Source organism: Dysidea avara, chromosome 5, assembly GCF_963678975.1.
Source record: "Dysidea avara chromosome 5, odDysAvar1.4, whole genome shotgun sequence".
Taxonomy (NCBI): Eukaryota; Metazoa; Porifera; class Demospongiae; order Dictyoceratida; family Dysideidae; genus Dysidea; species Dysidea avara.
In genome coordinates, this window is record NC_089276.1 from 14,342,146 (window position 1) to 14,367,973 (window position 25,828).

The following is a 25,828-nucleotide window of genomic DNA, read 5'->3' on the forward strand; positions in this document are numbered from 1 at the left end:
TGAAGAGAGCTACAACTATAAACCAACGTACCCATAAAACCAGCTAGCAGAACTAGAGTGAATATCAGACCTTCAGCCATGGCTACATACTAGGAATCTTCACTTTTACACAACATCAATCGAACCTGCAAACGGACGTGGTACGTAGGGGTAGACTAGTTATAGATATACTAACCTGGGATTAGTATACGTATGGTTTAGCTAACTCACATATAGATACATGTACACTCATAAGATTTCACTATAAGTCTACAACACTAGAATTCTAGCTAGCTGTGTGTCAAAGTTTTGATTTCTTCACTTGAAGCTGTGACATCAGTTTCTCAAGTTTCATGGCCTTGCCAAGGTCACCCTTAATCTTCAGTTTGCCTGTCATGTAAGCAGCAGCTGCCTTCTGCTTCCCAGTAAACAACTCAACCATGATATCCTCCTTCATAGTCATCTTCACGTCATAACTAGCATCATCACTAACTTGCTGCATGGAACCATCTCCATTCTTGAGGTCCAGCAACCACAGGTCTCCATCAACGTCGAACAAGAAGGTGCACTGTGTGGACTTCACTATGTCAGGGGTGATGTAGTGTGCGAGGCCCTCAAAAATAGCTTTTGGCGAGTGTGCCTTATCTTTTGATGATTCTTTAAACTGCTTATGTATGTCCATAAGTTCTGCCTCATCCAAAAAGTAGTCAGGCAACAATTTGGAGCCTGTAAGAACACAAAGGAGAGCAAAATAAATTACATGTGATCTGTAAGGTGTTTGTGAAAAAGTTCAACATTAATCGACAAACACTATATTACTTAATTAACAGTGTTACTATAAATATCTATACTGTGAAACCTGTCTAGTCAGGTTGTAGTGCGGTTGGAAAAAAAAGAAGAAAAAAAGAGCTTGTATCTGTGTACAAAGTTACCAATGTATAGTGAAGCATATGTCTGAAAGCTTTCACAAATAGCTGCATAATTTCATTGTCTAAATGCATACATTAAATACAAGGAGCAATCATGTTGTGTACGGATCAGGGAATTGGGCCATTGTTGAGCACACTAAGGGAACAGTTTGGGGGGTCAAGGTTCCATAAAAGCAAGATTTAGTAAAAGATGTCTCATAACAGTGTTAACCTGGTGAGTTAGCATACTGGTCCAGGTCAGTTATTCCTGCCTTCTTCACCACGTCATCGTCGATCAGGAATTGACCAGTCATCTGGTCACAAGTGTGCTGGAGAATGGCGTCGGCCATTATATCAGGAGGGCGAGACATCTTCATCCCTTCATCTCCGGCTAACATCTCCATAGCAGCTGTCGCTATAGCTGTGTACACCATAAAGGATCACAACAGTACATTATACAACAGTCACTACCCTATTGGAAAACATGGATTAAGGAAGAGCTAGAAAACTGGCAAGCGAAATAGATATGTCTTACTTCCCTTAAAAGAGATCCTCTACACATTTGCAATTGTAAAAGTACACAACACATACATGCACAAAAAAAATCTCAGCAATAGTAATATACTGTACACCCACATGGTATGTATATTTCATGATCATGTACTTTGTCAGGATTTTTGCGTTTTAAATTTCACGGATCACTGCTGATCAATTTGAAGATTTTACGCTACGAAGGATCTGGATTGATTTTTAGTTCAAGTATCACACAGATTGATAAAGCATATCTGACCCAAGTAGCCTAGTAGTGGAAATCTCTGTGCAAGGCATAGTTTAGGCCAGCTTATTTTGTGATCCACACCCACTTTAAATATCGGGATTATGTGATACTGTTTGTAGCATATGTGGAATCCACATATGCAATATCACACACCAGGAGCCACAGTAATTTATCGGTAAGGTGGGTTGAAGTTTGTAGGATACACATAAATATTTACGTGATAAAATTTCATGGCAGCTTTGCTAACCGCGAAAACCGTGAAAACTACGTACTATCCGGGTATACAGTACTGCATTGCCACCCAGAAAATTACTAGATACCAGAGCACTACTACTCCCTAGAAAATGTTACAGGTAAATCCCCCTGGAGCAGGACTCTCACTCATATCAAAGCTGTACCAAATCTCAAGAAAGGCTGAAGTTGGCGTTTATCATACAGTACAGTAGTGCTGTATATTAGGTTTGGTGATTTCTCACAAAAAAACTACGTATTGACCAGAAACCAGCCTCACAATACTTCATGGCACCTTGGCAGGTAGCTCAAAAGTGTTTCACAGCGGCCAATAATATTTCCGATACGTTGCAATAAAATATTTAAATTTCTTTTATTCAACTGAATTTTCTACTAACTGCCTGCCTGCTGTCTTCAAACAAGCGTAACTCAAGGCTATGAGCTTGGTTTTTTCTAGTCGCTTCAGCCTGACAGGTGCCTTTGGCATACGTACCACAGTACATACAATGCATGCATCATGCAATTGTGTCCCATTTTTCGCTAATGGTGCCAAACTGTCAATTTGTGGTAGCTTCCCTCTGTTGATTATTACGTATGTTCATAACACAAATTGTCAATATTTTCCGTAGTCACTGGATTGATAGCAGAGAGGCTTCTCGTACTGTTTTTCATTTGTAATGTTGTGTAATGGGCTGAACACAAAACCACTATGCTTCTGGTAATTGATACAGTAGTTGGGAAATGCATATAGATGTAAAGTAATTGTACAGAAGTACAAGAGTTATTCCTTGTACTTGTTGTTAGACCATATCCACTATGTGAGACAGTGACTGATGGTGTCTACCACATATTTACCCATTAATACAGTTAGTACATTACATAGACTGGAACTTCATACACATATTTTCATCACTGGCATAATTGACGAAAATTTTTGACAGAATACCTAACGTTAATATTTGTATATGCAAATTATTCGTATAGTTAAAAATAATTAGTCGTCTTAATTTTTGTTGATACAACCAGCACTGAAAAATTTTTGACAGCAAAATTTTTCTGATTTATGATATTACACATTTGTGTGCACAGCCTTAAGCTGTCACGTGTGCAACTACCACTTTATCACGTGACAACTACCACTTTATCACGTGACATGATCAAGTTGCTGGACAATATGTAAATCTAGTATTCAAGAGTCAATAACCAATCAGTAAGCTTCATTCATTAATTTGAGGTGGCTTTGTTAATGCTTCATTACTTCGTAGGCATAACTCAGTGTATTAGTAGCGAGATTAGTAACTCCACTACTTGTAATAATAATATCTGAGTCGTTACAGCAACTTCATTACTTAGGTAACACGTTACTTTTGAAAGCAATGTAACTTGAGTTATATTACTATTTTTATAGCATATTTCGTTTAGTTACCACAAAAGGTAACAGTATTACCTCACGTTACATAAGAAATGCATTACCCCCAATACTGCACAAGTATATAAAATACACACAATCAACACACATACCTGTACGAGGCCACAGAGCATTGACAGCTATACCATCAGGCTTCAGCTCTTCTGACATTCCAAGAACACACATGGACATTCCATACTTAGCCATAGTATAAGCTACAGGAGGAAACAACTAGTAAATATAGTGGGTAGCTCCTTTGGTTTAAGATGAAAACCGTTCATCAACACCTTTTAGAACTGGTGAACCAAATGCTAACATCCTAGGGCTCTTCTATTGACTATGTCTTAATACAGTATATGTACAAACCGACATCCTAAACTACATGCACAGGACTACCTATGGACTAGCTGCAGGGCAGCAAAACTACACAACATGCTAACCACAATAATCCCTGAACCATCTTGGCTTCATGTTCAGTGGTGGACTGATGTTGAGAATGTGAGGGTTCCTGCCCTTTTTGAGGTAGGGAATACACAGCTTGCTCCTGTTAGAAAACAATAATGACGGATGAAGCATGTATCCACTGATTCCACTCTATTGAAAATGTGTACCACATATAGTAAAGTTGTGCCAAGCCAATACAAAACTCAGCAGCATAAAAAGCTAAACTCTTACACATAGTATGCACATATCTGAACACATTGCATGATACTAAATATGATAGGAGTAATATACTTATTTGCTTTGTTACACGATACCATCAAAGCACACCATTCAACTTACGTTAGAAACGTTCCCCTTGCATTAATCCCCATCATCAAGTCATACCTGCAATATGCCAATACTATTACTGCAACAAATCAGCCACTGTATTTAGCAATAAATGACATCAAGTTGTAACACACAAACGCACGCACACACACACACACACACACACACACACACACACACACACACACACACACACACACACACACACACACACACACACACACACACACACACACACACACACACACACACACACACCACCCTTTCTTGCATTTACCTTTTCATTTCTGTGCTGACAGTACCAGTAATACTGATGGCACTAGCATTGTTGACTAGTACATCAATACCACCAAACTTCTCTACTGCTTGCTCAACAGCTCTGGACACCTGATCCTCAAACCTGATATCGACCACACAAGGCAGACATTTGCCACCGGCATCTTCGACTACACATGTACACAAATAACATGTACACCACTGAATGAAGCTTATTCACCAGCTTCTTACTTATAACCAAGATTTGCACATTGTCCAACAACACAATCATGTCACGTGATAAGGTGGTAGTTTCATACGTGACAGCTTAAGGCTGTGGATACAAAATATAATATTACGATAGTTACTTTATTATATAGGTAATATGTAACTGTAACTAAATAGTTCAATTGCAAGTATAATATGTAACGAGTTATTTTTAAAAAGTAATTGCCCCAATACTGTGAACTCATCACATTAAAATTGTACTACACTACTATTGATAAGAATCAGAACTTATGCATGTCCATGCAAGCATCTATAACAATAACCAAACTGACCTCGATAGTTCCTGATGGGTAAAACAGCACAGAACTTGATAGTGCTGGTCTTGTGAAGGTGTCAAGTAATGCTGTATTTATTTGGTTGGCAAACAGCATGGCAACATTGTCCAACTGCCAGACTGCTTCATTAGCCTGAAAACCACTTGCTTGTGTCCAGGAGAACTGGACACCTTCAGCACGAGCAAGTGATGGTAGCTGAACTGTGTAAAGGCCAGGAGAGGATGTGGTTCTGCAGGTATTGTAATTTGATACTCATAATTAACATTCCTTTATGATAAACTCTGTACCTCAACACAGTGAGGAGGTAACTGGTATCTCCAATACTGTATTCCAAGTACACTGGATATAGGCTGGAGTCTGTTCCACACCCACTGTTACCTGTACATCATTATCAAATATTTATAGTTGGTCTAAACCTTTACACACATACCAAAAACAAACTGCAGTCCAATTGCATTAGTGGTGTTGATTGGCTGTGATGTCTAAATAGCAAAAGTATCACACTTAATTAAGAAACATGCTTGCACTTGACTTGTATAGTCAGTTCATGCTTGTCTGAACCAGCTGCCAACACGTTTAGTAAAGCCATGAAGCTCTTTATATGCAAGAACTGTTTGTTCAAAAGTGGGCCGAATTCAGGGACATAACTACTTTTTGACATAAAAGCACAATTGTTCCGGTACAAAAATACTTATGATCACCCCTTACTGGTTTTTAGTGGTGGCTCAAGTGATGTAAACTGACTATAGTATAGTGCATAAAATATTACTCATCATGTGATGAAGACCGAACACACGTAAAAGAGCACAATAACTGATTATTACCAGGTAACGATCTGTTGATGAATCAAACACAATCGAGTTACCAGAAGCAATTGAACCACAAGTGCTACTCCCTAAATTGTATCCTGCTCCATTTTGCCTACACAAAACAAAAAAATATGTAATCACCAGTTCTCATGCCATTCCTATACTAGCTATATACACCTGTAATTAATGATCTCATGATCATTGTTATGCAACTAATAGATGTTCTACTGAATTTATTTTGTGCAGTTTCATAGCTACTCCTGTAACTCCATGTAAATACACAATGTTGTTTGTCACTTGGCTTTTAAATGTTCTACAATATACTTTATCAAAATTACAATCCTAATGATAAAGAACCATACACATACTGTGAAGTAATTGTAAAACCTGATCACTGTATATTATAGTCACCTGGCCCTTGTAGTAATCTCAAATATTTTGTTTGTGTACAGAGCACATAAGCACTGTAAGGGGCTTGCACCTTCTCATCATGGAAATCTTACTTTTACTGTGTGCGTTACATTTAAGTAAGCTTTGCGTCATTTTGTAATCTTTTAAAGCCTTGTAATGTGTGCAGAATACTTTGAAACTGGTGCTTACTTTAAAGTACATAGTTACTTTACTCAGGTTAGTGATTTTCAGCTAAGAAACAATTTTCTGATGGTTGTGTCACAAACTCATAAGTATGACCACTTCAAAGTCAGCATAACAGTGTCATAATTGAAACCACAACTCATTGCTGCATCATTGTGACACCTCCACTTTAGTTGTTTACCTTTAACACTATCTTTTACTTACTTGAGATAGCCACTTGCCTATGGGTATACACCACTGTATTGACAAGTGTGCACTGTGCAGTAGGTGAAACATATTTGATCGCTGCATGAGATCCAATACTCTTATTACATGTACAAACTTGCAGCTAGAAGCAACTGCAGTTTCAAGTACACTGCAGGTTGCTAGATGGCTTCCTAATTCAATTGTGACATTAAAATGTACAGAGCAACGGCTATGCCGAATATGCTTAAATAAAAAATCAATCAATCAATCAATCAGAACAAAATAATGTACCTTTTTCAGTTTTAAAGCACTGTGCATGCCAAAGAGCTAAGTCGAACCAAACAAATATATTTCTGAGATTGGCAATCAATACTCTATCTATTTTTTCAAAATTTAAAAATCGGTCTGGAATGCATAGCTATCAATATGTTCATATAATATAGCATACAACAGTTCCAGGGACTAGGTCACAGATTTAGTAGGGCGTATCTAGTGGGTGGGGCAATGTTCTACCCAACTGAATAACATACACAAGTAATACTAGCTAGCTACACTCTTACCAGTTTCTAGAAAGTAACGTGCTGGTTTCAAAATCATCGCTGAATTCCAGTTGCGCCTGGCTGGTGGTGGCTGTGTACACAAACATGAATATGCGTAATGAAGCGCCGAACAAAAGTGCATCACCCAACCCAATGTTGCATACACAATCGAGACCCACCGACAAAGCCCACTGTTACTATCAAAGCGAGTTCAGCCACATCTTGGGAGCCGTCCGCGCGCCTTCTCCCGGGTGCCTACTAAACTCATGACACTGTGGGAGTGGCTAAAAGCTGATTTCCGCCAAATAAAAATATTCGCCAAATAAACAATACCCTATACAGCTCTTGCTTTGCAGCTAGAGAGACAGTTTACAGTTACGAACGTACCCACAAAACCAGCTAGCAGAATTAGAGTGAGCATGACTAAGCCTTCAACCATGACCACAAATCACCTCTGCAAGAATCAGTTGGAAGCCGCGGGCAACTGACGGTCAACGGATGTGGTACAGATAGGGTAAGTTTTAATTACATTAACAAAAGAAATCTTTTACACGGCAGACAATTAAAGGTGTTACTACATACGTATGTACGTAGTATGGATTTTGGTGAATCTGCCTTATCTTCCTAAAACTTCCTTTGGTAATTCTTTAAACTTCTTATGTAGCTAGCTAGCTACTGTATCTCAAAGTAGTCAGGCAACAGTTTGGAGCCTGTAAGAACATCTAATCCAAAACAGCCAAGCTGTAAAAAAACAGTGTGGCCCTCAAAAAGGCTATGGTGAAAAAAGATGTGAAATCCAAGGTGGCGGCCAAGAAATGGCTGTGATGGTAGGTTAATGGTAAAAATTTTAACAACGACAATTCAGGTGAATTTTTGTGCCGCTTGGCCTTGGCAAAAAATTCACCTAAATCGCCGTTATTAAAATTTTTACCATTAACCTACCATCACAGCCATTTCTTGGCCACCACCTTGGATTTCACATCTTTTTTCACTATAGCCTTTTTGAGGGCCGCACTGTTTTTTTACAGCTTGGCTGTTTTGGATTAGATTTCATTTCTTTTTGTATTTGTATACCACAAAGCCGGCCTATGGCCGGCTTTGGGGCTTTTTTAACCTGTCTTTTTTTTCTTTACCACAGGAAGAAGAAAAGATGAAGCAGATGTACTTTAAATATTTCTGATTTTATCAGTAAATGTACAAATTATATATATAATACATAATTATATTTATTACAGAACTCTCCATGGTGTAACTGAACACTCTACAAGGTTACTTCTTCTTGCTGCCCTCTCTACAGGGTGAATTGTTAGTAGCTGAACTATCTACAAGGTAACTTCTTCTAGCTGATCTCTCTACAGGGTGATTTATTTGTAGCTGAATTCTGTGCAGGTGATTTGTTTGCAGCTGAGCTCTTTACAGAATGGTTTCTTTGTAGCTGAACTCTCTACAAGGTAACTTCTTCTAGCTGATGTCTCTACAAGGTCACAAGTTTGTAGCTGAACTCTCTACATGATGATTTCTTTGTAACTGAACTCTCTACAAGGTGACTCCTTCTAGCTGATCTTTCTACAGGGTGATTTGTTTGTAGCTGAACTCTCTACAGGTAATTTGTTTGCAGCTGAACTCTCTACATGATGGTTTCTTTGTACAGTAACTGAACTCTCTACAAGGTGACTTCTCCTAGTTGATCTTTCTACAGGTGATTTGTTTGCAGCTGAACTCTCTACATGATGGTTTCTTTGTAGCAGAACTCTCTACAAGGTAACTGATGTCTCTACAAGGTCACTAGTTTGTAGCAGAACTCTCTATATGATGGTTTCTTTGTAGCTGAACATTCTACAAGGTAATTTCTTTTAGCTAATGTCTCTACAAGGTCACTAGTTTGTAGCTGAACTCTCTACATGATGATTTCTTTGTAACTGAACTCTCTACAAGGTGACTCCTTCTAGCTGATCTTTCTACAGGGTGATTTGTTTGTAGCTGAACTCTCTACAGGTAATTTGTTTGCAGCTGAACTCTCTACATGATAGTTTCTTTGTACAGTAACTGAACTCTCTACAAGGTGACTTCTCCTAGCTGATCTTTCTACAGGTGATTTGTTTGTAGCTGAACCCTCTACAGGGTGATTTGTTTGTAGCTGAACTCTCTACAAGGTGACTTCTTCTAGCTGATCTTTCTAGAGGGTGATTTGTTTGTAGCTGAACTCTCTACAAGGAAACTTCTTCTAGCTGATCTCTCTACAGGGAGATTTGTTTGTAACTGAACTCTCTACAGGTGATTTGTTTGCAGCTGAACTCTCTACATGATGGCTTCTTTGAAGCTGAACTCTCCACAAGGTAACTTCTTCTAGCTGATCTCTTGAATTCTCTTCAGGGTGACTGCTCTATTAGGATGACTGCTCTATTAGAGTATCTCGATCTCGCACTTGCTGCACCTTCGTGTTATAACTCCGTGGCTTTAAGTCTGATTCTTCTACACCATTGAAGAGTCTTTCTAAGATGATTACTCCTTCTATACAGCGATTTTCAAAGCATTCGCCCTAGCGGTTTATCTGGTAGGCGTGGCAAGTAGTCGTTTTTTATTAGCTAATCTCGATTGCGTAATTGTTACACACTGTTGGTTTTTTCGTTGTATCTTCCTGGTTTTTAGCTCGATTTCTTTCAAACCACAAAAGGTTTGAGATTCAATAGTTAACCTATTCACCCACCGATTTTCAGCTTCTTCCCATACGCGGTTTACCCTGTAGGCGTGACAACATATTGGTGTTATTTTTCGTTAATAATCGATCATAACTCTTTTCCTGTTTATCGTATCCTAGCCAAAGTTGGTACAGAGATGCGCCTTTATACCCCCCTTCTGTGTGCCACTTTTCAAGGCAATCGGATATAGCGTTCGCGTTTTATAGCAGCTTTTGTAAGTGTGCAAAAAGAGGAAGAAAAAAAATAAGAAAAAAAACGAAGAAACTAAGCCAATTTTTGAAGTCGCATATCTCGGGAACGCTTGAAGCGATTTCGCTCTAATTTGGAATGTGGAGTGCTGAAGGTGGAGGGAGTATCCACAGCAAAAATCGTCTTGATTCATCAAGGCAGCACAGAGCTACGGAGGTGCGAAAATTGCGTTTTATTTCTTCTTGTCAATATACTCACGGGTGTTACGCGCCGGCTTCTTGGGCCGCACGACACACTACCGTGTGTCTTGATACCTCCTGATGAACAGTTATGACAGAGTATAACCTCCACAAGTTGGAGTACAACATCCACTCTACTTTTAACTCATAAGCTTCCATTTATCCTTTAACCAGAAGTTTCGGGTGAATCAGGCCATGTACATGTATTGCTCCCCTTCTGGTGTCCAGACATCAAAAACCTACTATAGAACTTCTTCAAGATGATCTATCTTACACGATTTACCAGACTTCTCAAACTTGAACTTTTCCCGCTAATGTATACTTTTTGAGCTTTCGGATATCATGTTCTACCAACGGTTTCATTTCCTTTTCCAAACAGGATCAGGCTTCATAGTACATCACAACATCTCCACCACCAACAAACAACACAACTTCTACTTTGTCAGGATCTGCCATTTGTGGATTATATACACTTCCATTAAATCAGAACACAGTTAAGTCATAATAAGTTACTTGCTTTGCAACTAGTAACTTCTAACTAGTTACAACTGCCTGGAAAGTAACTAAGTCACAATAATTACATTGCAACAATATAGGTAGTATCATGCTTTAAAAGCAAGAGCACCTCAATTTTTGTGCTACAGCCACATTAAGTAAACACTTTCTGTGTACATAATAGTTGAAACTGAGCTGAAAAGACTACAGAATTGTTATTTTCAGAAAGTATGCATATAATTATTTCTCTTCTCCTTTGCTCTGGGCAAAATAATCATATTACAAAAGTTAATAAACAAGCTTAACTTATTTATGCAAGTAACTAGTAACTAGATACTTAGTTACATTTTAAAAAGTAACTACCGGTATAACTGTAACTGAGTTACATGGGATAAAAGTAACTAGTACCTAGTTACTTTTCTGAAGTAACTACCCTAACTCCATCCTTCGAGTTTGTTGTGTCAGTGCCACAACGTTCCAGACATTAGTATTGAATTGGAACACCTAGCTGAATGCTAGTGATGCCTGTCTTGTCCAGAAAGTACAAATCAACACCTTGCATTGTAAGCAAGAAGAAATGGGACACAAAGGTAAGTCCATGATGCATACATGATGCATACTGCAGTAGCTATAGGCACCTGTCAGGTGCTGAAGTGACAAAAAAATGAAGCCTGTAGCCCAGTCAGTCTGTAGAAAATTATATTTATATTTAAAATCTGTAGCAACTTATCAGAAAGGTTTTGGCCCTTCCGAAGACACTTTTGGGTTTGAGTCTACCTAGCCAATATATACTACCAAGGCACCATGACAGTATTATGAGCCTGACAATATTTTTTGTGAGAAAACCTCCGTAATCCCTAATATACAGTATCACCATATTGTATGATATAAATTATATAGTGCTGTGTAGTGAAACTATTTGCAGAGCTATAGTATGTTCACGTTGAGCTGAACCCTCAAAAACATTTAATAAGTATAGGTTAGGAACCTAGACCGAGGCTCTTCGTGGTTTTACACGAAGAGCCGAGGGCGTGGTTCCTAACCGACTTAGAAAATGCGGGCGTTATATATATCGTTATGTAGGTGGAACCATTGTGGGATTGAGTTATATGTCGTTTCAAAATCGTCACAGTGTTAAAACAAGTCATGCGGCCATGGCCACTAGTAGAGAAGATTGAACGTGTTTACGAATTAAAGCTTGTAACTAGCTACATTATCACTGCTTCTGTTAGCTGGTGAATCAAACAAAGAGTGATAGCTACTGTGACAATAAAGTTAAAGCCAGCACTACCAAGGTTTTAAAGTAAGTGGTAACATTGTTGTCAATGGTTAATAATACTTGGTCTGGCGCTAGGCCTTCTGTGACTAAGCCAGTATATACACGATTTCACACCTACATAACTTTTTTTACAAGAAACAAATAAACATTCTACAAGAAAGCTTACCTTTTAATAGGGAGTTCGCTTAAAGTACAGTAAAAGCATATTAAACAGGCTTGAAACTTTGACGGGCATTAAATAGAACTCCGTTATATTTCTGGAATTCTCCGCTTATGATAGCAAACGTACCTACAACGTTATAGTCTAGCTCCCATAATCGAATTGGCGTAGGTGTGCTTATAAAAGGAATGGAGTAGGTCAAGCTCTGTTGGTATATGGGCTCTTAGCCTGTATATGTTGTGCAGAGCATGCATAGCAAATCAATGATCAAAAGTGAGATTTGCAATGCTGAGGTCTATCTGCTAGCAGGTTTCTAACCATTTTAGAAACCTACTAGCAGGTTTCTTCATGGTTTTTAAAGACCTCATTATCTGCCAAAGATCAAAGCATACTATGCATAGCATTTTCTAACTCATTGATGCAATTACACACGATCTTGAAATTTGGCTCATTTGTAGCACTGCTTGACCAGCTAAAAATATTTCGAAATCTTGTTGTTCAAATGTTAGACATAATATTTATAGTCAATCAAAATTTTCACAATACATTTCCTATGGGGAAGCCATATAAGTACAATGTCCAATACAGCCCTTTCCCGCACTTGTAATGGAGCCAAACCGTACGTGTCTGTTGTTGACACCTTTGCTGTTACCAATAATCATCTAGTTGGCTGAAATGTTAACTCTGTTGAGAAAAAATCCACTTTTAAGTTTTAGGCGTTTTTCAGGATTCAGCTCAACATGAACATACTATACATATTATAATGATGAATCAAGCAAATTAACAATTCTGATATTTCCAATTCTGTTTTTCCCTCTTGCTGCCTTTATAGTTTACACCATATTAAAAGGTAGTGTTGTATTAACAAGTGTTTTTTGAGGGAGCTAACTAAATAGGGGCAGCATACTGTACAATATTGTTTTGAGTGGGTAAATTTGATTCCTCAAGATAGCTATAAATACCCTTCTAGTTTATCCCTCTTGAACCTTAGTAAGCCCTCATAGAAAGGAGTGCATGAATCTATATACTCAGCAGAGAAGTGAAGATTTACCTTAACACTACCAATAGACCCATTAGGTATGCACCTGGCTACTTGTGACAAAATAAGCTGGTTCACTTTCCTTTATCACTGAACAGTTTATATAGCTAGTACAATCCTGCCCAGAGACAACATTGTTTTAGCATAATCAAAACATGCATATTCATGCAATTTTGAGAATAGCATATGTCATGCAGATGCAACACTATCAGCAGTAAGTCTTTTAATTAGCTAACCCTATACCTAAATAAAGTCACATGAGTAACCCCTCATACTGGACTCAATAATTTCTAGACAACTATAAAAGGACAAATGTACAGTATTTACAAGATAATTGATTTATTTTTAATGCAAGTAATCCTATAGTGATACATATATGTTATAAAATTGCAACCATATATATACATGATGCTGTTATGCAGTGCAGTATTCATGGGTACTAGTCATCGCATTCCTTAGAACCTTCTCGTAGTGGTCTAGTGGAACCCTCCATTTCTCCATAAAGAGGATTTTGGAATACACTGTGATCAGTTCTACGATTCTTTCCAAACTCATATTTCTCTTGTCTGGATCTCCTCTTCAGGAAAACCACAGCACCAATTATAAGGGCAACAATAACTATGATGACTATTGCAGCAATTATTCCAAATATCCAAGCTGGCGTTCCACTGCTACTGCTGCCTGAGCCACTTCCACCACTAGCTCCTCTGTCTAATGAAAGGGTAATATTCACACTGTCTATTGTCCATGAATCTGTGGTGCCATCTCCATGTTGGAACTGGAACCATCCAATCATTACATTTCTTTCTCTCATATCCTTGCTAACAGCTACAGTTACTGATCCCTGAGTACTTGAGCCTATGTACAATCATAATAGTACGAGGGCATATATTTCATAAATAGTGTATGTGTAATTTTGTGACTACATGTAGGCTATATTTAGTTCTTTATGCAAATACTTGTATTTTATATCAAAAGTACTTCTATTTTGTGTGATTGCTTACCCAATATTTTAATCACAGTCCAGCTGATTCCAAAATCATCTGACAAAGCCACTCTCACTTGTGTACCACTGTTACTTTCTGTACAGTCATCTCCATAGTAGAAAACAAAGGTAAAATCTTCAACATTCCTGGCATCAAATGGATTAGTGACTGCTGATCTGATACCATCACCATTGAAGTGTAAAGATGTTCCTCCTATTGGTAAATAACAATTACTTTAAATACTGTTACTCAAAAATCACTCCACAAATAGGCACTCACTGTTAGGCTCTGATGTACATGTGTCTCTGACAGTTCCACCAGTAACTCTCATCCATGATTTGTCATCAACATCACTTCTATCAAAATTGTCTATAATGTAGTCAATCATATAGTCTTTGTTAGTGACAGTGCTGCAGTCGTCTCCATCATACCCATCATCACACATGCAAACTCCACTCTAAAACAGAAATTATGGATAAGTGTAAGAATACATTAAATTCAAAGCGAGCAAGAATGCAGAAATTAAACACAGAGTAAGGATTTTAGTCTGAATCCATAATACATTAGGTGACAGGAACCAGTCCAGCTGGTCTGGACCACTTTGACTTTTATGAAAGATGAAGATAATTATAGAGCAGTCGATGCAGTACTCTAATAAAACATCCAATGTAGTAATTTTAATAGAACAGTCAGCTATATATTTTCAGTCAGAATTGCTTTCAAATTCAGTCTCAAAGGTCCTATTGGGGGACACACCCCAAACCCCACCTCCTAGAAATCCCATGCTTTCACTTATCAATAAGTGTGCTTCACACACTGTGCAGTAACTTCTGGCAGTGTGTCCATTCCACCACAATCAGAATTATACCAGATAAGTTTTCTATGCCCTATGGCCTTGATTGTCTAAATCTTGATATGTGAGACTAATAAAACAAAGATGAGTTAGTGGAAAGCTGCATGTTAATAACTAGAAATGTAGCTGCACAGAAATGAGCTTATACTCACCAAGTACCTGAAACAAATGGACATGTCAGGCTAAATCATGACAAGTCTACTGCTTTTACTTGAGGGCAAAACTTTCCAAATTATCCTTATGTGCTTTCACAGATGTGCAACCTGTAGTTCTCCTCAAGCTGTACCACACATTTTATTGCTGTGCTTTTATAATCACATGCATTGCAATAAAAGGTTTCAAACTGTTTACTTGTGTACTCCAAACAATCATTATTGAAGAACATATCAGCCATATAGTTCGTTAGTAACTATAGCCAAACAGCTGATCTGTAGAGAGTACGGTGGCTGAAAAAATTCAATCATATTTCTTTAAGTAAACATACACTGCTCACAATGACAATATCTAGGATAGAAACAGAGATTTTGTCTAAGAGTTGAGGCTGCAATTCAGCAGTTTCTCCTTATAATTTTTAGAAAGTATATTGCAATATTACATTGCATTCTTTTATAAATGCATAAATGTTTGCTTAAATCTTAATGTTTCTCTATTTGACATCCACTTTCAACAGTCAACATGAAATAAACATTTGCAAAACTAATGAAGATTACTTTCACAGGAGTGTTTCCACATTCTACTTTCAGTGCTATATGACAACAATTGCATAGTCTTTACATGCAAACATACCCTGCAATCTCCATGAAGGCTACAGTGATTTGAGCACTCTCTTCCGACATAAATGTCATCCAGTGAAATTGTTTCACCATTTAGTTTTCTCCATCGCAACCTTCCCATCTCATTACGAGCTGGCAATCTTTCCAGAGAAACTGTGTACCTAAACCACCCTGCTCTGTTTTCTGATCCCCATGCAGAAGGCATGAAAAAGCTTGTATACAAACAAGAAAGGTCTCCGGGAACTTCACACAGTGATACTGCCTGCAATAGAAAATGATATCAGCAGATAAAACGTAACACTGCATACTTGTTCCCAGTTTGCACCATCATCTTTTGACACCTCCAAGATGGCAAGAGATTTACTACCGTCAGAGTCATCATCACACGAAGTAGCCATTCTGAACTGAAGTGTCAAGATAGAGTCTGAAAACTCTATCAATTCTGTTACTGCTGATGTGCCATCTATTCCACTGTGTGGGAATTACATATCAAACAGAAATGCAACACACACACACATAACATAACATACTCTAAAATCAATCCTTTCCCATCAGATGTGCAATACGTATCAATGCGGCCTTCATAATTTGCAATGGTTGGTACATCAGATTCAAAGTCTTCGTAAAACTCATTCAGTACAACTTGCACAATATTGATGTTGATATCATCCAGTGACCATTGTGCCATATCCACACCAGGGTTGAAACGTTGCCACCATCGGAATCTTGTGTAAGATGTCTTTGCTGCATCTGGTATAGTCACCATTTTTGTCTCACCACTGTTATCATTGTGTGCTATTGTCAATATAGTTGTCCATGTAATACCACCATTAGTGGAATACTGTAGGAGAATTGCTTCATTGATGTTTTGTGGGACTGTACAACCAGTAATGGAACTGATACCAACATTGATTTGAAATGAAAGATCTCTGAAAGTATATGTACACAAATTATATATTACACAAATTATACAAAGCACTAACATTGCTGTGGTCATATCAAGATCAACTGTAACTGCTTTCCTGATTCCTGGCTGGTTGAAGTACAAACTGTTGCCATTGTTTGGTAGACTACACAGAGCACCAACACTACCTCCAAACACTTCAGACCATTTAGTCATATCAATTTGAGTATTACTGAAATCATCATTAAGAGAGGTGGGCCTATTAGTTGTTGGTAGACACATTGGTGGGGAATACCCTTGATCACATTCACATCCAGATATTGTACACATTCCATTTCCAGAGCATAAGTTTGGACAACTATTTGGTAATCCAATGAAGACATTGGAGAGGGCCCATGATGGATAAAGTGTGTCATCAGCAGTATAATATCCTTGATTCCAGCGGAAACTCTTCATTCTGTGAAGTTACAAAATACAAAATACATATTTAACCACATAAATCCAAATAGCTCCGTTGGCATATCATATCTCAGAATTTATACAAGCATATATATCACATAACTTTATGGGCCCACATGCAACAATGTTCACCAACCTTGTTGAATCCTCTTCACTAATGACTACAGTAACTCTGGTCCATCCTCCATAGTTGATAGAGTAATAGATGGTCTCTTCATGATCATTAGTACATTGGTCATTTGTATTACATGGGCTAATCACTGGTGTCCATGGCTCATCAGAATCCAAATAATAAAACTCTAACCTAACAGCACCTGCTGTTGCTGTGTTGTAACCACATCCAACATTGATCTGTGTGCATGCATACAAATTACCTTCCTAAAAACTAATAGTCATAATGCTATACAGATGCTTGTATAACAAATACATTGACAAAGATGGGGATGGAGAGACGGTGTACTTGGTGTGCATGTACAGTTACATATTTGAAGGTACAGATGTAATGACCACATTATCAGGTTGTCATCCTAACCTCTTTATGCCCCTATTTGGTAACACTCAGGGCTAATTATTAACATGCTGATTGGTGTGGCAACACCCTGGGCGGTGTGCACTTAGCAAATTTGAGCAGTGCACACCTCCAGGGTGCAATCACCACTTACCATGGATTTCATGTGCTCATACAAAAAAAAAAATTAACACACATGACTATATTATATTTTCCTAGTTATACACAACACCCTTCCACCGCACCTAGCTCTATTACCTACCTTGGTCCTAATTCTAATCACAATAACATTTTTCACAAGCCCACCTGGTATACACAACAAACAAACACTCATGCAAATATGACAACAAAGGAATAGTTTTCTGATGTAGTAGTCAGTTGGCTTACAAGTTTCCCAAACCATACTCACATATGTATATACTGATAGTCTGATACCACACAATATAAAATTATACCTCAAACTGTATCAGATTGGCACCACCAGCAAGGTCAAGGAAAGTTGTTGTGAGGTGATGAAGTCCACTTGAAGAATTACTAAACAATATTACACCATTACGTCCACAGTAAGATGCTCCAGTTATTCCACCAGCATAAGATGGCCACACTTCAGGAGGAAGTGATGATGTAAAGTCACTGTCAACATTAAGTGGTGCTACTCTATCTCCTCCAATATAGAAATCATCTATTCTCCAAATGGCATCATTTTCTATTTGATTTCCTGGTTGCCATACACGAACCCTTGTAGACTGAGTCTGCATGTCACTTGGTACATCATAAACATATTGTACTGGAGGATTATCAACATTTCGTTTTACACTGTTATGGTACAATGTACTCAAAGTATTCCAAGAAGTGCCACCATCGATAGAGTACTGGATGAGTATTGCTTTGTCAACTGATACTGTTACATTCAACTGTATAGTAACTTGGAAGAAAGTTGCATCAGATAAATCCATGTCACTGCTCTCAATATAACGAATACCAGCCTACAATCATTGTAACATAAATTATTTTTTTTATTTCTTAACATAAATAAAGATCGACTTACTCTACTGAATACAAGAGCATTTCCAGATGCAACACTTGCTGATATAATTGATCCTCCTAACACAACAGGCCAACGGTTTGACTGCAGTGCAGACTCAAACTCTTCCCTGAAACTAGGAACAGAGAACTCTGGTCGACACAGATCACCAGAGAACCCGTCATCACAGCTGCAGAAATCAGTGGAATAATCGAGTTTGAATATTACAAAGAAGAGTACCATACCTGCATGTATCATTCTCACAACTACCATGTTGTACACATTCTAAACTACAGCCACTGCCGATGTAGACATTGTCTATAGCCCAGTCAAAAGAGTCATCACTGTCTGACACAAATCTTAACTCAAATGGAGCATCACTACAATAGAAATATCAAATAGAGAAAATTCTAAATTACTTACTTCAAGGTACTGGGAAGAAGTAACAGTACTCTTCTCCAAGTGGAGTAAATATCTGAATTGTACACACTACCAAATGTGTACTCATTACAATTATTAGGAAGTAGACACTCTTCTTGTACCAGATTCCAACTGGAGCCATCAGTAGAATATTCTACTCTGATGTTTTGTGGGCCAACATTAACACCATTACAGTTAATGACCAAGTCAAATTGTACAAATGCTGAACCAGCTAATAAGAGCGGATTGGTTATGGCATAACTTAGTCGACCAACTGTGGCAAACTGCAACACTTGGTTGGACCTTCCACAGACATTAGTAGCAACACTGCCATACTGAAATGGTGTTCGCCATAGCCTTTCTGTTTCTATGGAAGTTGCAAAGTCATCAAATAAGCTGGTCAGAGGAGCAATGCAGTCCAAACAGGCAACACTGATGTTTACATTATCAATTGCCCAACAAGAGTAGCTGACATTTCGTTGTGTCCATCTCAACCTAACAGTTTGGTTAGCAACAGTTTCAGGAATAGGTACTACAATGTCATTCCATTGTTGGTGCATTGTAGGAGAGAACACAGCATCAGTGGACAACAATCTCCAGTTATTTCCTCTGTCAACTGAATATTCCAATTGTATATGAGAAACGTTTTGAAGTGGAGGACCACAATCACATGCTAACAAGTTGAAGTCAAACTGGATAACATGATTACTAGTTACATAAAAGTCTCTTGTGGAAACAAATCCATCTCTTGAGAATACCAAAGCATTCCCTTCAGAACTGCAGTGTTCAGTGATGTTGGCTCCTGAATAGAATAGCCAGTTGTTGTTATTGACTGGATCAAAGTTCTCAAAGATGTTGTTCGGTGCAAGATTTCCACCAATGAATACATCAGTTATAGCCCACTCATCAAGGTTTAGTCCATCATGTGATGGTTGCCACCATCGGAATCTTGTTGATCTGGTTTGGGATTGTGGTGTTAGCTCATAAGTTACATGTGTAGCAGTACGATACTGGCTGTAACACAAGATAGCCAAATTATCCCAAGAAGCACCTCCATCAATAGAATACTGTAGGATCACACTCTCAGATGGGTCACTTGGTGTGTCGCACATAGTGTCACTACCACCTATCCTAATCACAAACTCTATGAAATAAGCATTTACAGTATTGATGTCAACAGTGACCAGTTCTCTGACACCTGATCCACTAAATGACATTGAGTAGGGTCCTGAAAATAACAAGGACTTTATGCACACACCAGTTGTATTGTGCTGGTTTACCTGTTAGTCTTCCACAACGGGCAAGTAAGTTTCCGTTGTTGCCTTTAAATGATCTCCATAATGTTGAGCTTAATGGAAGTTCACTAAAGTCTTCTCTTAATTCTTCTACAGCTGAGTCTGGCCAGCACGCTGGACCTGAAGCTCCTTGAATACAGCTGCAAACAGAAAACAGTAAGCCATTAAAAAATAAATTTATACAAGCAGTGTGCATCTTACAGATGCCAGTAACCATTTAATATACATGTAGCTTACACATGTAGCTACACATTGTGTAAACTTAAGCAATGAATACAAAATAATAAATGGACACACTGAATCACACATCTTGAAATTTGTTTGACATCAACACTACAACACATTGTGATAACCACTGAACACATACATTATGTACATACACACATACCTACATACACCATTCATACATGTTCCCTGGTAATTGCAGTTGTTTGGACAACCTGGTCTGATGTATACTGTTACAAGATAGTATTTAAAGTTATGCAGTATACAATAGGAGTCATACCAAAATCTATTGCATATTCACAGTTTTGACAATTTTCTGGACCACTCCATCTAAACTGTGTGTCTGCAGTAAATGCTTCAGGTGGTAGTGGCAATGTCACAATAGTCCAAGCACTGAAAGTTTTACATTAAACACAAAACTGAAACTTTGCACATAAAGTGTACCTTTCTGTAAGCTGTACAGGCTGCAAGTACACTGAGGACAGATCATCACAAGAAGTTGGAGCTACAAGCTGTTGGATTGGTCTCCACATGCAGTTAGTTGAGCTTGAGAAGTATTCAACTTGTATTCTGTCAGTATAAAGTAAAAGTTGTACTATATAGAGTGGTTACTTACTCTGAAGGTGTATTAGTACTGCAGCTGGTGGTATATCTAAATTGTAGGTTATAGTTTAGTGAACTTTCAAATATTACTATCTCATCAATGGACCAAACATCTCTTAGTAACATTGAGCTATGGTTTGGTTGTCTCCATCGTAGTCTGGTATTTGGTCTTCTAGCAGCTGTTGGTAGCATTTCCACAACTTCTCTAGCACTCTGTGAAGAATAAAGTAAATTTGGTTAGCTAACTCTTATGGGTAATAGTGCATAACAGACAGTACAGTGGATCCTCAGTTATCTGAACACTTTCAAATTATGCGTTTAAGCACCATATACATAATTTGCCATTTAAAAAAAATAATACTCGTGTGCTAATATTACACAAAAAATTTCTACCATTTTACATGAAGAAATTTACCATGAATTTTTTTGCACAATATAAGTGAATTTGTTTAATAAACTAAGCCTATTTGTTATACAACAGAGCAATGTTCAATTACTCTTATAGAACAGAAGTACATTTACTCCAATATAATGTACACATATGTATCTACTGAGCAAAAACCTGACTTGTTTGAATAACTCTGTTTTGAAATAAATCCCATTGAAGTTAAAAAATGCATGTTACATAAATTTTACACAAGTTTTAATCGCTTCAGTAAACAGTGAGGAAAGACACAAATTGAAATATCTCAAATACCAAACTCCGTAGTCCGTTGCACTCGAGACATAATTATGATCAATCAAACGAGCGAATGTAATTTTTTCCCCATATAGGCACTGTACAAATCAATTGTTTTGTTCTTGTTGTTTTTTATCGCTATAACTCTGTAAGCTCTTACTAGATGAGGCTGAAACTTTAACAGCCAATTGGTTTTTGCCTGAAAAAAGTTATAAAATGAAGTTCGTGGAAAATGCAAACAAATTGGGTTATCGCTCAGCAGGTTACATATGGTCACTTTTGGAATTTGGATGATTGAGTCAGATGACAGGATGTGCTGTATAATTTATGATAAAGTGAATGCAATACTCACTGTATACAGTAGAGTATCAGAGAAATATGCAATTTGTATCCATCCATTAGAGGCATCGTTCATATAAGACAATTGTATTCCTCTAGTTTCATCATCTATTCCACTACAAGTCTGGCCACCTATAAAACGACAGTTGCTATATTCAATGTTGATCCAAACATACATATGCAGACACCAATAAGTTATGATTACCAAATAAGAGGTAGAAGCTGACATGACTGGCATAAGTAGTATCAACAGGTTTGGTGATCACTTCTCTAGTATCTTCTGTTACAAATGTAAGGGCAGTTCCATTACTGTACAGAAAGCCACACAGTGGTAAAATCTGACCAGTAAAATCCCACCTATATAAACATGAAAGGTAACAAACAATTGAAACTGTATTTAAAGATGATAACATACCCTTCAGTAACTAATCTTGTTGTATCACTATTAACATCAAATCCTTCTCGTAGAATCACTGGTACTGTAGGCATATCATGTATGGCAAGAGGTCTGGTAACTGCCACTCTGTCCATCAAGCCAGCTCCAAACACTAAAGCATTTGATGAGCCACAAGAACTAGACACAGCACCACCAGGAGATACTGACCACCACAAGTTACCAGTGTTGCCAGTTTCAAAACTACAAATTCAGCAACTTACAATGATTGCATGTAATCATAATCAAAAGGACAACTTACGTGTCATTGTATGTTGATCCAAAGCTGTATGCTGATGGACCAAGAAGAATGTCATCAATTGCAAATGCTCCAGTTTGTCTTTCTATCAGCTGCCACCAGCCTAGTTGTACTGCAGAACTTTGAGCTTCAGTAGGCAGTGGAATAATGACTTGTTGAGAATCAGCATAGCCAACAGAGCTGTTAACAATTTATTCAATATTTGCACTATTAAGTTTATGTATATCTAGGTGCTTAGGTAATTATTCACATTCAATTGTGACTTTTAGCATTATTCTTTTGAATTGGATACTATTGAAATTGTTTAAATGCAATTACACACAGGTAAGTATCTTTCAGCACTTACCTATCATGTTTACTTTTAGCCATATAGCCCTCAGGCTGACATGTTTCCTGTCCCATATTCCTGGTTATGGATAAGGCCAGTAGTGGCTAAATTCCTATGGGGCCCTAGCTAACATGGTCAAGTTTTTAGGAGGCTGCCATACTTAGATTTATTAAACTTGCATGAAAACCCACCTTATTTCAATCCATGTGTAATATATAAAGGAGAAAATATATGGTCAGACATATAAAAATACATAGATGGGCAAATACATTGGTAGAAACACAAGCAGATAGACACATGGATAGAGAGACAGGCAGACAGACAGACAGATAGCTAGATAGATAGATAGACAGACAAAGGGATACATAGAAATGTCCTTTCAAAAACTTCCAGACTCAAAGCTTGCAACCACAACTGCATGGCCAAAGGCCAGCTCTAAGTACATGCCCACATTAGCAAAATCATGTACTTTAGGGTCTAGATATGCAGTACCAACCAATACCATAAGCAGCTATTTTAAGTACGTAACATTTTTACTGTGCTTACATAATGACACTTACTTAAATGATTGAAGCACTGTCCAAGATAGTCCACCATTTAAAGTATAACCAAACACAACATTTGGTTGAAGGCCATTGTCAAATTGACATAATGTAAGATTATCTGAAGAACCAATCTGTAGTGTAAATTGTACACAGCTAGTGTTGGTCAAATTCAAGTAGCCAGTGGTCACATATCGACGACCAGGATTATTCATGACAAGGGAAAGTCCTGAAGAGAGTGTTCCACATTCTGTACCAATTCCACCTCCAACTATAACTGGCCACAAGTTAGAATCAGGTTGTTCTTCAAAAGTTTCCTGATAAATATACAGTGTAACATTTAACAATGAAAAGGTAGCTATATATCATGTATACCTGAATACTATTAGGAAAGTTACTGTCTACTGCTTCACAGTTTGTACCACTAAATCCTTCATCACAAACACAAACACCATCAAGGGTACATTGTCCACGACCATTACAGAGTTGAGGACAGTGAAGTGATCTATTTCCAATCACAATATTATCTAAAGCCCAGTCACCAACCACTCCAGGTTCAGTGTACACTTGTCTCCATCTCAACCTGACTGCACTACCAGTGATATTCCTAATTGGTAGGATGACTCTTCTCCAATTGTTAGCATATTCCAAGTGATAATATGTAGATCCATACCTACATGTATAATGATGGTTTTCAGTCAAACAATGTGTATATATGTTAAATATTTCTTTATAGTACAGATGCACCTGTAAAGGGGTTGTCAGTTTCATTAGCAAGTGCTTAATACACTGTACCAGTATCAAAGTGCAATCAAGCATTCAAAGGTCTACATCAAGTGATCAGGCACTAATATAATATTTTACTGCAAGTCAAACAAACTCATTGCCATACAGTATCTACATTCACACATGTAATAGTTCCTATTTGTGACCATCTCAGCAAAAACCTGCCTACTTTGCACAATTTCCGAATATTGTTTTTGTCTCAGCATTATCTGCAGTGCCCAAAGAATGAGTTACCAAAGCTCCAACCTACTGTGGAGAGTAGTTTTGGAATTATAGTGCTAGACAATAGGAAGAGTAAAGAAATTAATTTGTACAGTGACTGGCTAAGTATAGATTACATGCACTTAAAAAATTGCAGCCATAACTTCCATTTAAAACCTGATAAACATGAGTAGATTTTACTTGTGGTATACATTCACCTTAAACTTTAACTTACAATGAGGAGTATGTACATGTTTTCCTTGCAAATATTGCAGCAGTTAGTTCTATATCATGATAAATGTTCATATCATGACATAACCTTGGTGATATAGAGTTTTTCTATATTGTGGCAGCACTACAACCAGTTGCAAGGTATAGCTTTAGCCTTGTGTAGTCATTTGCACATACAAGTATGAAGATGTTTTAAATGAAGAAATGACAATGATCTTGTTTACGCATATCACATCATAAACAAACACATGAAACACGCATACTGTTGGCTCTACAGAAACAAAACAAAGATATTCAAACTCTCAATTAGCAGGTGAATAAGATAGTGTATAGGTGGAGACTTGCTTCCTTGAGATTAAAACTTGCGTAATTATAGCATGTGTAATGTCACCGATTCGTCCAAACTAGGTGGTTGTTTGCTGAGATGGTCACATTAGAAATTTATAGGCTTTAAACTACACTCTTAGTATGAACATGAAGCAAAGGGTAGTAATATGTATTACATTTGTCACCAAGAGGACACCATTATGACAAACTCACAGGTTTCGGTTTATGCAGTCGCTCTGAGTGGCACAGTTATCTTCCACTGGGGTCCACACTAGTCCACCATTTGTGGAATACTCCAGTTGTATGTAGTATGTTAATGCTGAATCAGCAGAACAAGAAGTTATCAACTCAAACTGAACAAAGATATCTGAAGTTATGTAGAGATCCAAAGTAGTCAGTGAATTTTGTGCTAGTTGTCCATTAAAGTGTAGACTGTTACCATTAGAACTACAGTATGGTTCAACAACTCCTCCAGGATAAAATTCCCAACTACAGAACATAATTATAAATTAGTGTAGATATACGTACTGAG

General features: G+C 37.7%; 2 protein-coding genes across 2 annotated transcripts in view; both read right to left on the minus strand.

The window, feature by feature from the left end:
* Positions 1-191: 191 nt before the first annotated feature.
* LOC136256623 (hydroxysteroid dehydrogenase-like protein 2) lies at positions 192-4,661 on the minus strand. Its single transcript, XM_066049600.1, has 7 exons — positions 4,583-4,661; positions 4,353-4,521; positions 4,088-4,132; positions 3,745-3,848; positions 3,418-3,519; positions 1,120-1,308; positions 192-705 (listed from the first exon to the last, which is right to left on the minus strand). Exons 1-7 carry the CDS (start codon positions 4,620-4,622, stop codon positions 281-283), a joined length of 1,074 nt encoding a protein of 357 aa, XP_065905672.1. The 5' UTR covers positions 4,623-4,661; the 3' UTR covers positions 192-280.
* Positions 4,662-13,401: 8,740 nt separating this feature from the next.
* LOC136255024 (uncharacterized) overlaps positions 13,402-25,828 on the minus strand; it is a 39,867-nt gene continuing 27,440 nt past the window's right edge. Inside the window, exons 21-44 of the mRNA XM_066047744.1 lie at positions 25,510-25,785; positions 24,127-24,424; positions 23,770-24,068; positions 22,885-23,061; positions 22,605-22,826; positions 22,395-22,546; positions 22,203-22,321; positions 21,185-21,384; positions 21,013-21,138; positions 20,849-20,961; positions 20,732-20,798; positions 20,329-20,483; positions 19,052-20,276; positions 18,874-19,008; positions 18,653-18,818; positions 18,060-18,590; positions 17,233-17,447; positions 16,717-17,094; positions 16,264-16,662; positions 16,042-16,204; positions 15,747-15,995; positions 14,387-14,564; positions 14,126-14,320; positions 13,402-13,979 (exon numbers count right to left, since the gene is read on the minus strand). Of these exons, the coding sequence (XP_065903816.1) occupies positions 13,561-13,979; positions 14,126-14,320; positions 14,387-14,564; positions 15,747-15,995; positions 16,042-16,204; positions 16,264-16,662; positions 16,717-17,094; positions 17,233-17,447; positions 18,060-18,590; positions 18,653-18,818; positions 18,874-19,008; positions 19,052-20,276; positions 20,329-20,483; positions 20,732-20,798; positions 20,849-20,961; positions 21,013-21,138; positions 21,185-21,384; positions 22,203-22,321; positions 22,395-22,546; positions 22,605-22,826; positions 22,885-23,061; positions 23,770-24,068; positions 24,127-24,424; positions 25,510-25,785 (6,457 nt within the window). The 3' untranslated portion in view covers positions 13,402-13,560. The remainder of the gene's footprint in view (positions 13,980-14,125; positions 14,321-14,386; positions 14,565-15,746; positions 15,996-16,041; positions 16,205-16,263; positions 16,663-16,716; positions 17,095-17,232; positions 17,448-18,059; positions 18,591-18,652; positions 18,819-18,873; positions 19,009-19,051; positions 20,277-20,328; positions 20,484-20,731; positions 20,799-20,848; positions 20,962-21,012; positions 21,139-21,184; positions 21,385-22,202; positions 22,322-22,394; positions 22,547-22,604; positions 22,827-22,884; positions 23,062-23,769; positions 24,069-24,126; positions 24,425-25,509; positions 25,786-25,828) is intronic.

Coding starts and splice junctions, on each gene's coding strand:
- LOC136256623 (XM_066049600.1), bottom strand. CDS start 4,622: ATGATTGTGTTGTTGGACAATGTGCAAATCTTGGTTATAA. Junction 3,849..4,087: donor GCAAGGGGAACGTTTCTAAC/GTAAGTTGAATG, acceptor GTTTTCTAACAG/GAGCAAGCTGTGTATTCCCT. Junction 3,520..3,744: donor ATGGTTCAGGGATTATTGTG/GTTAGCATGTTG, acceptor TTCCTCCTGTAG/CTTATACTATGGCTAAGTAT.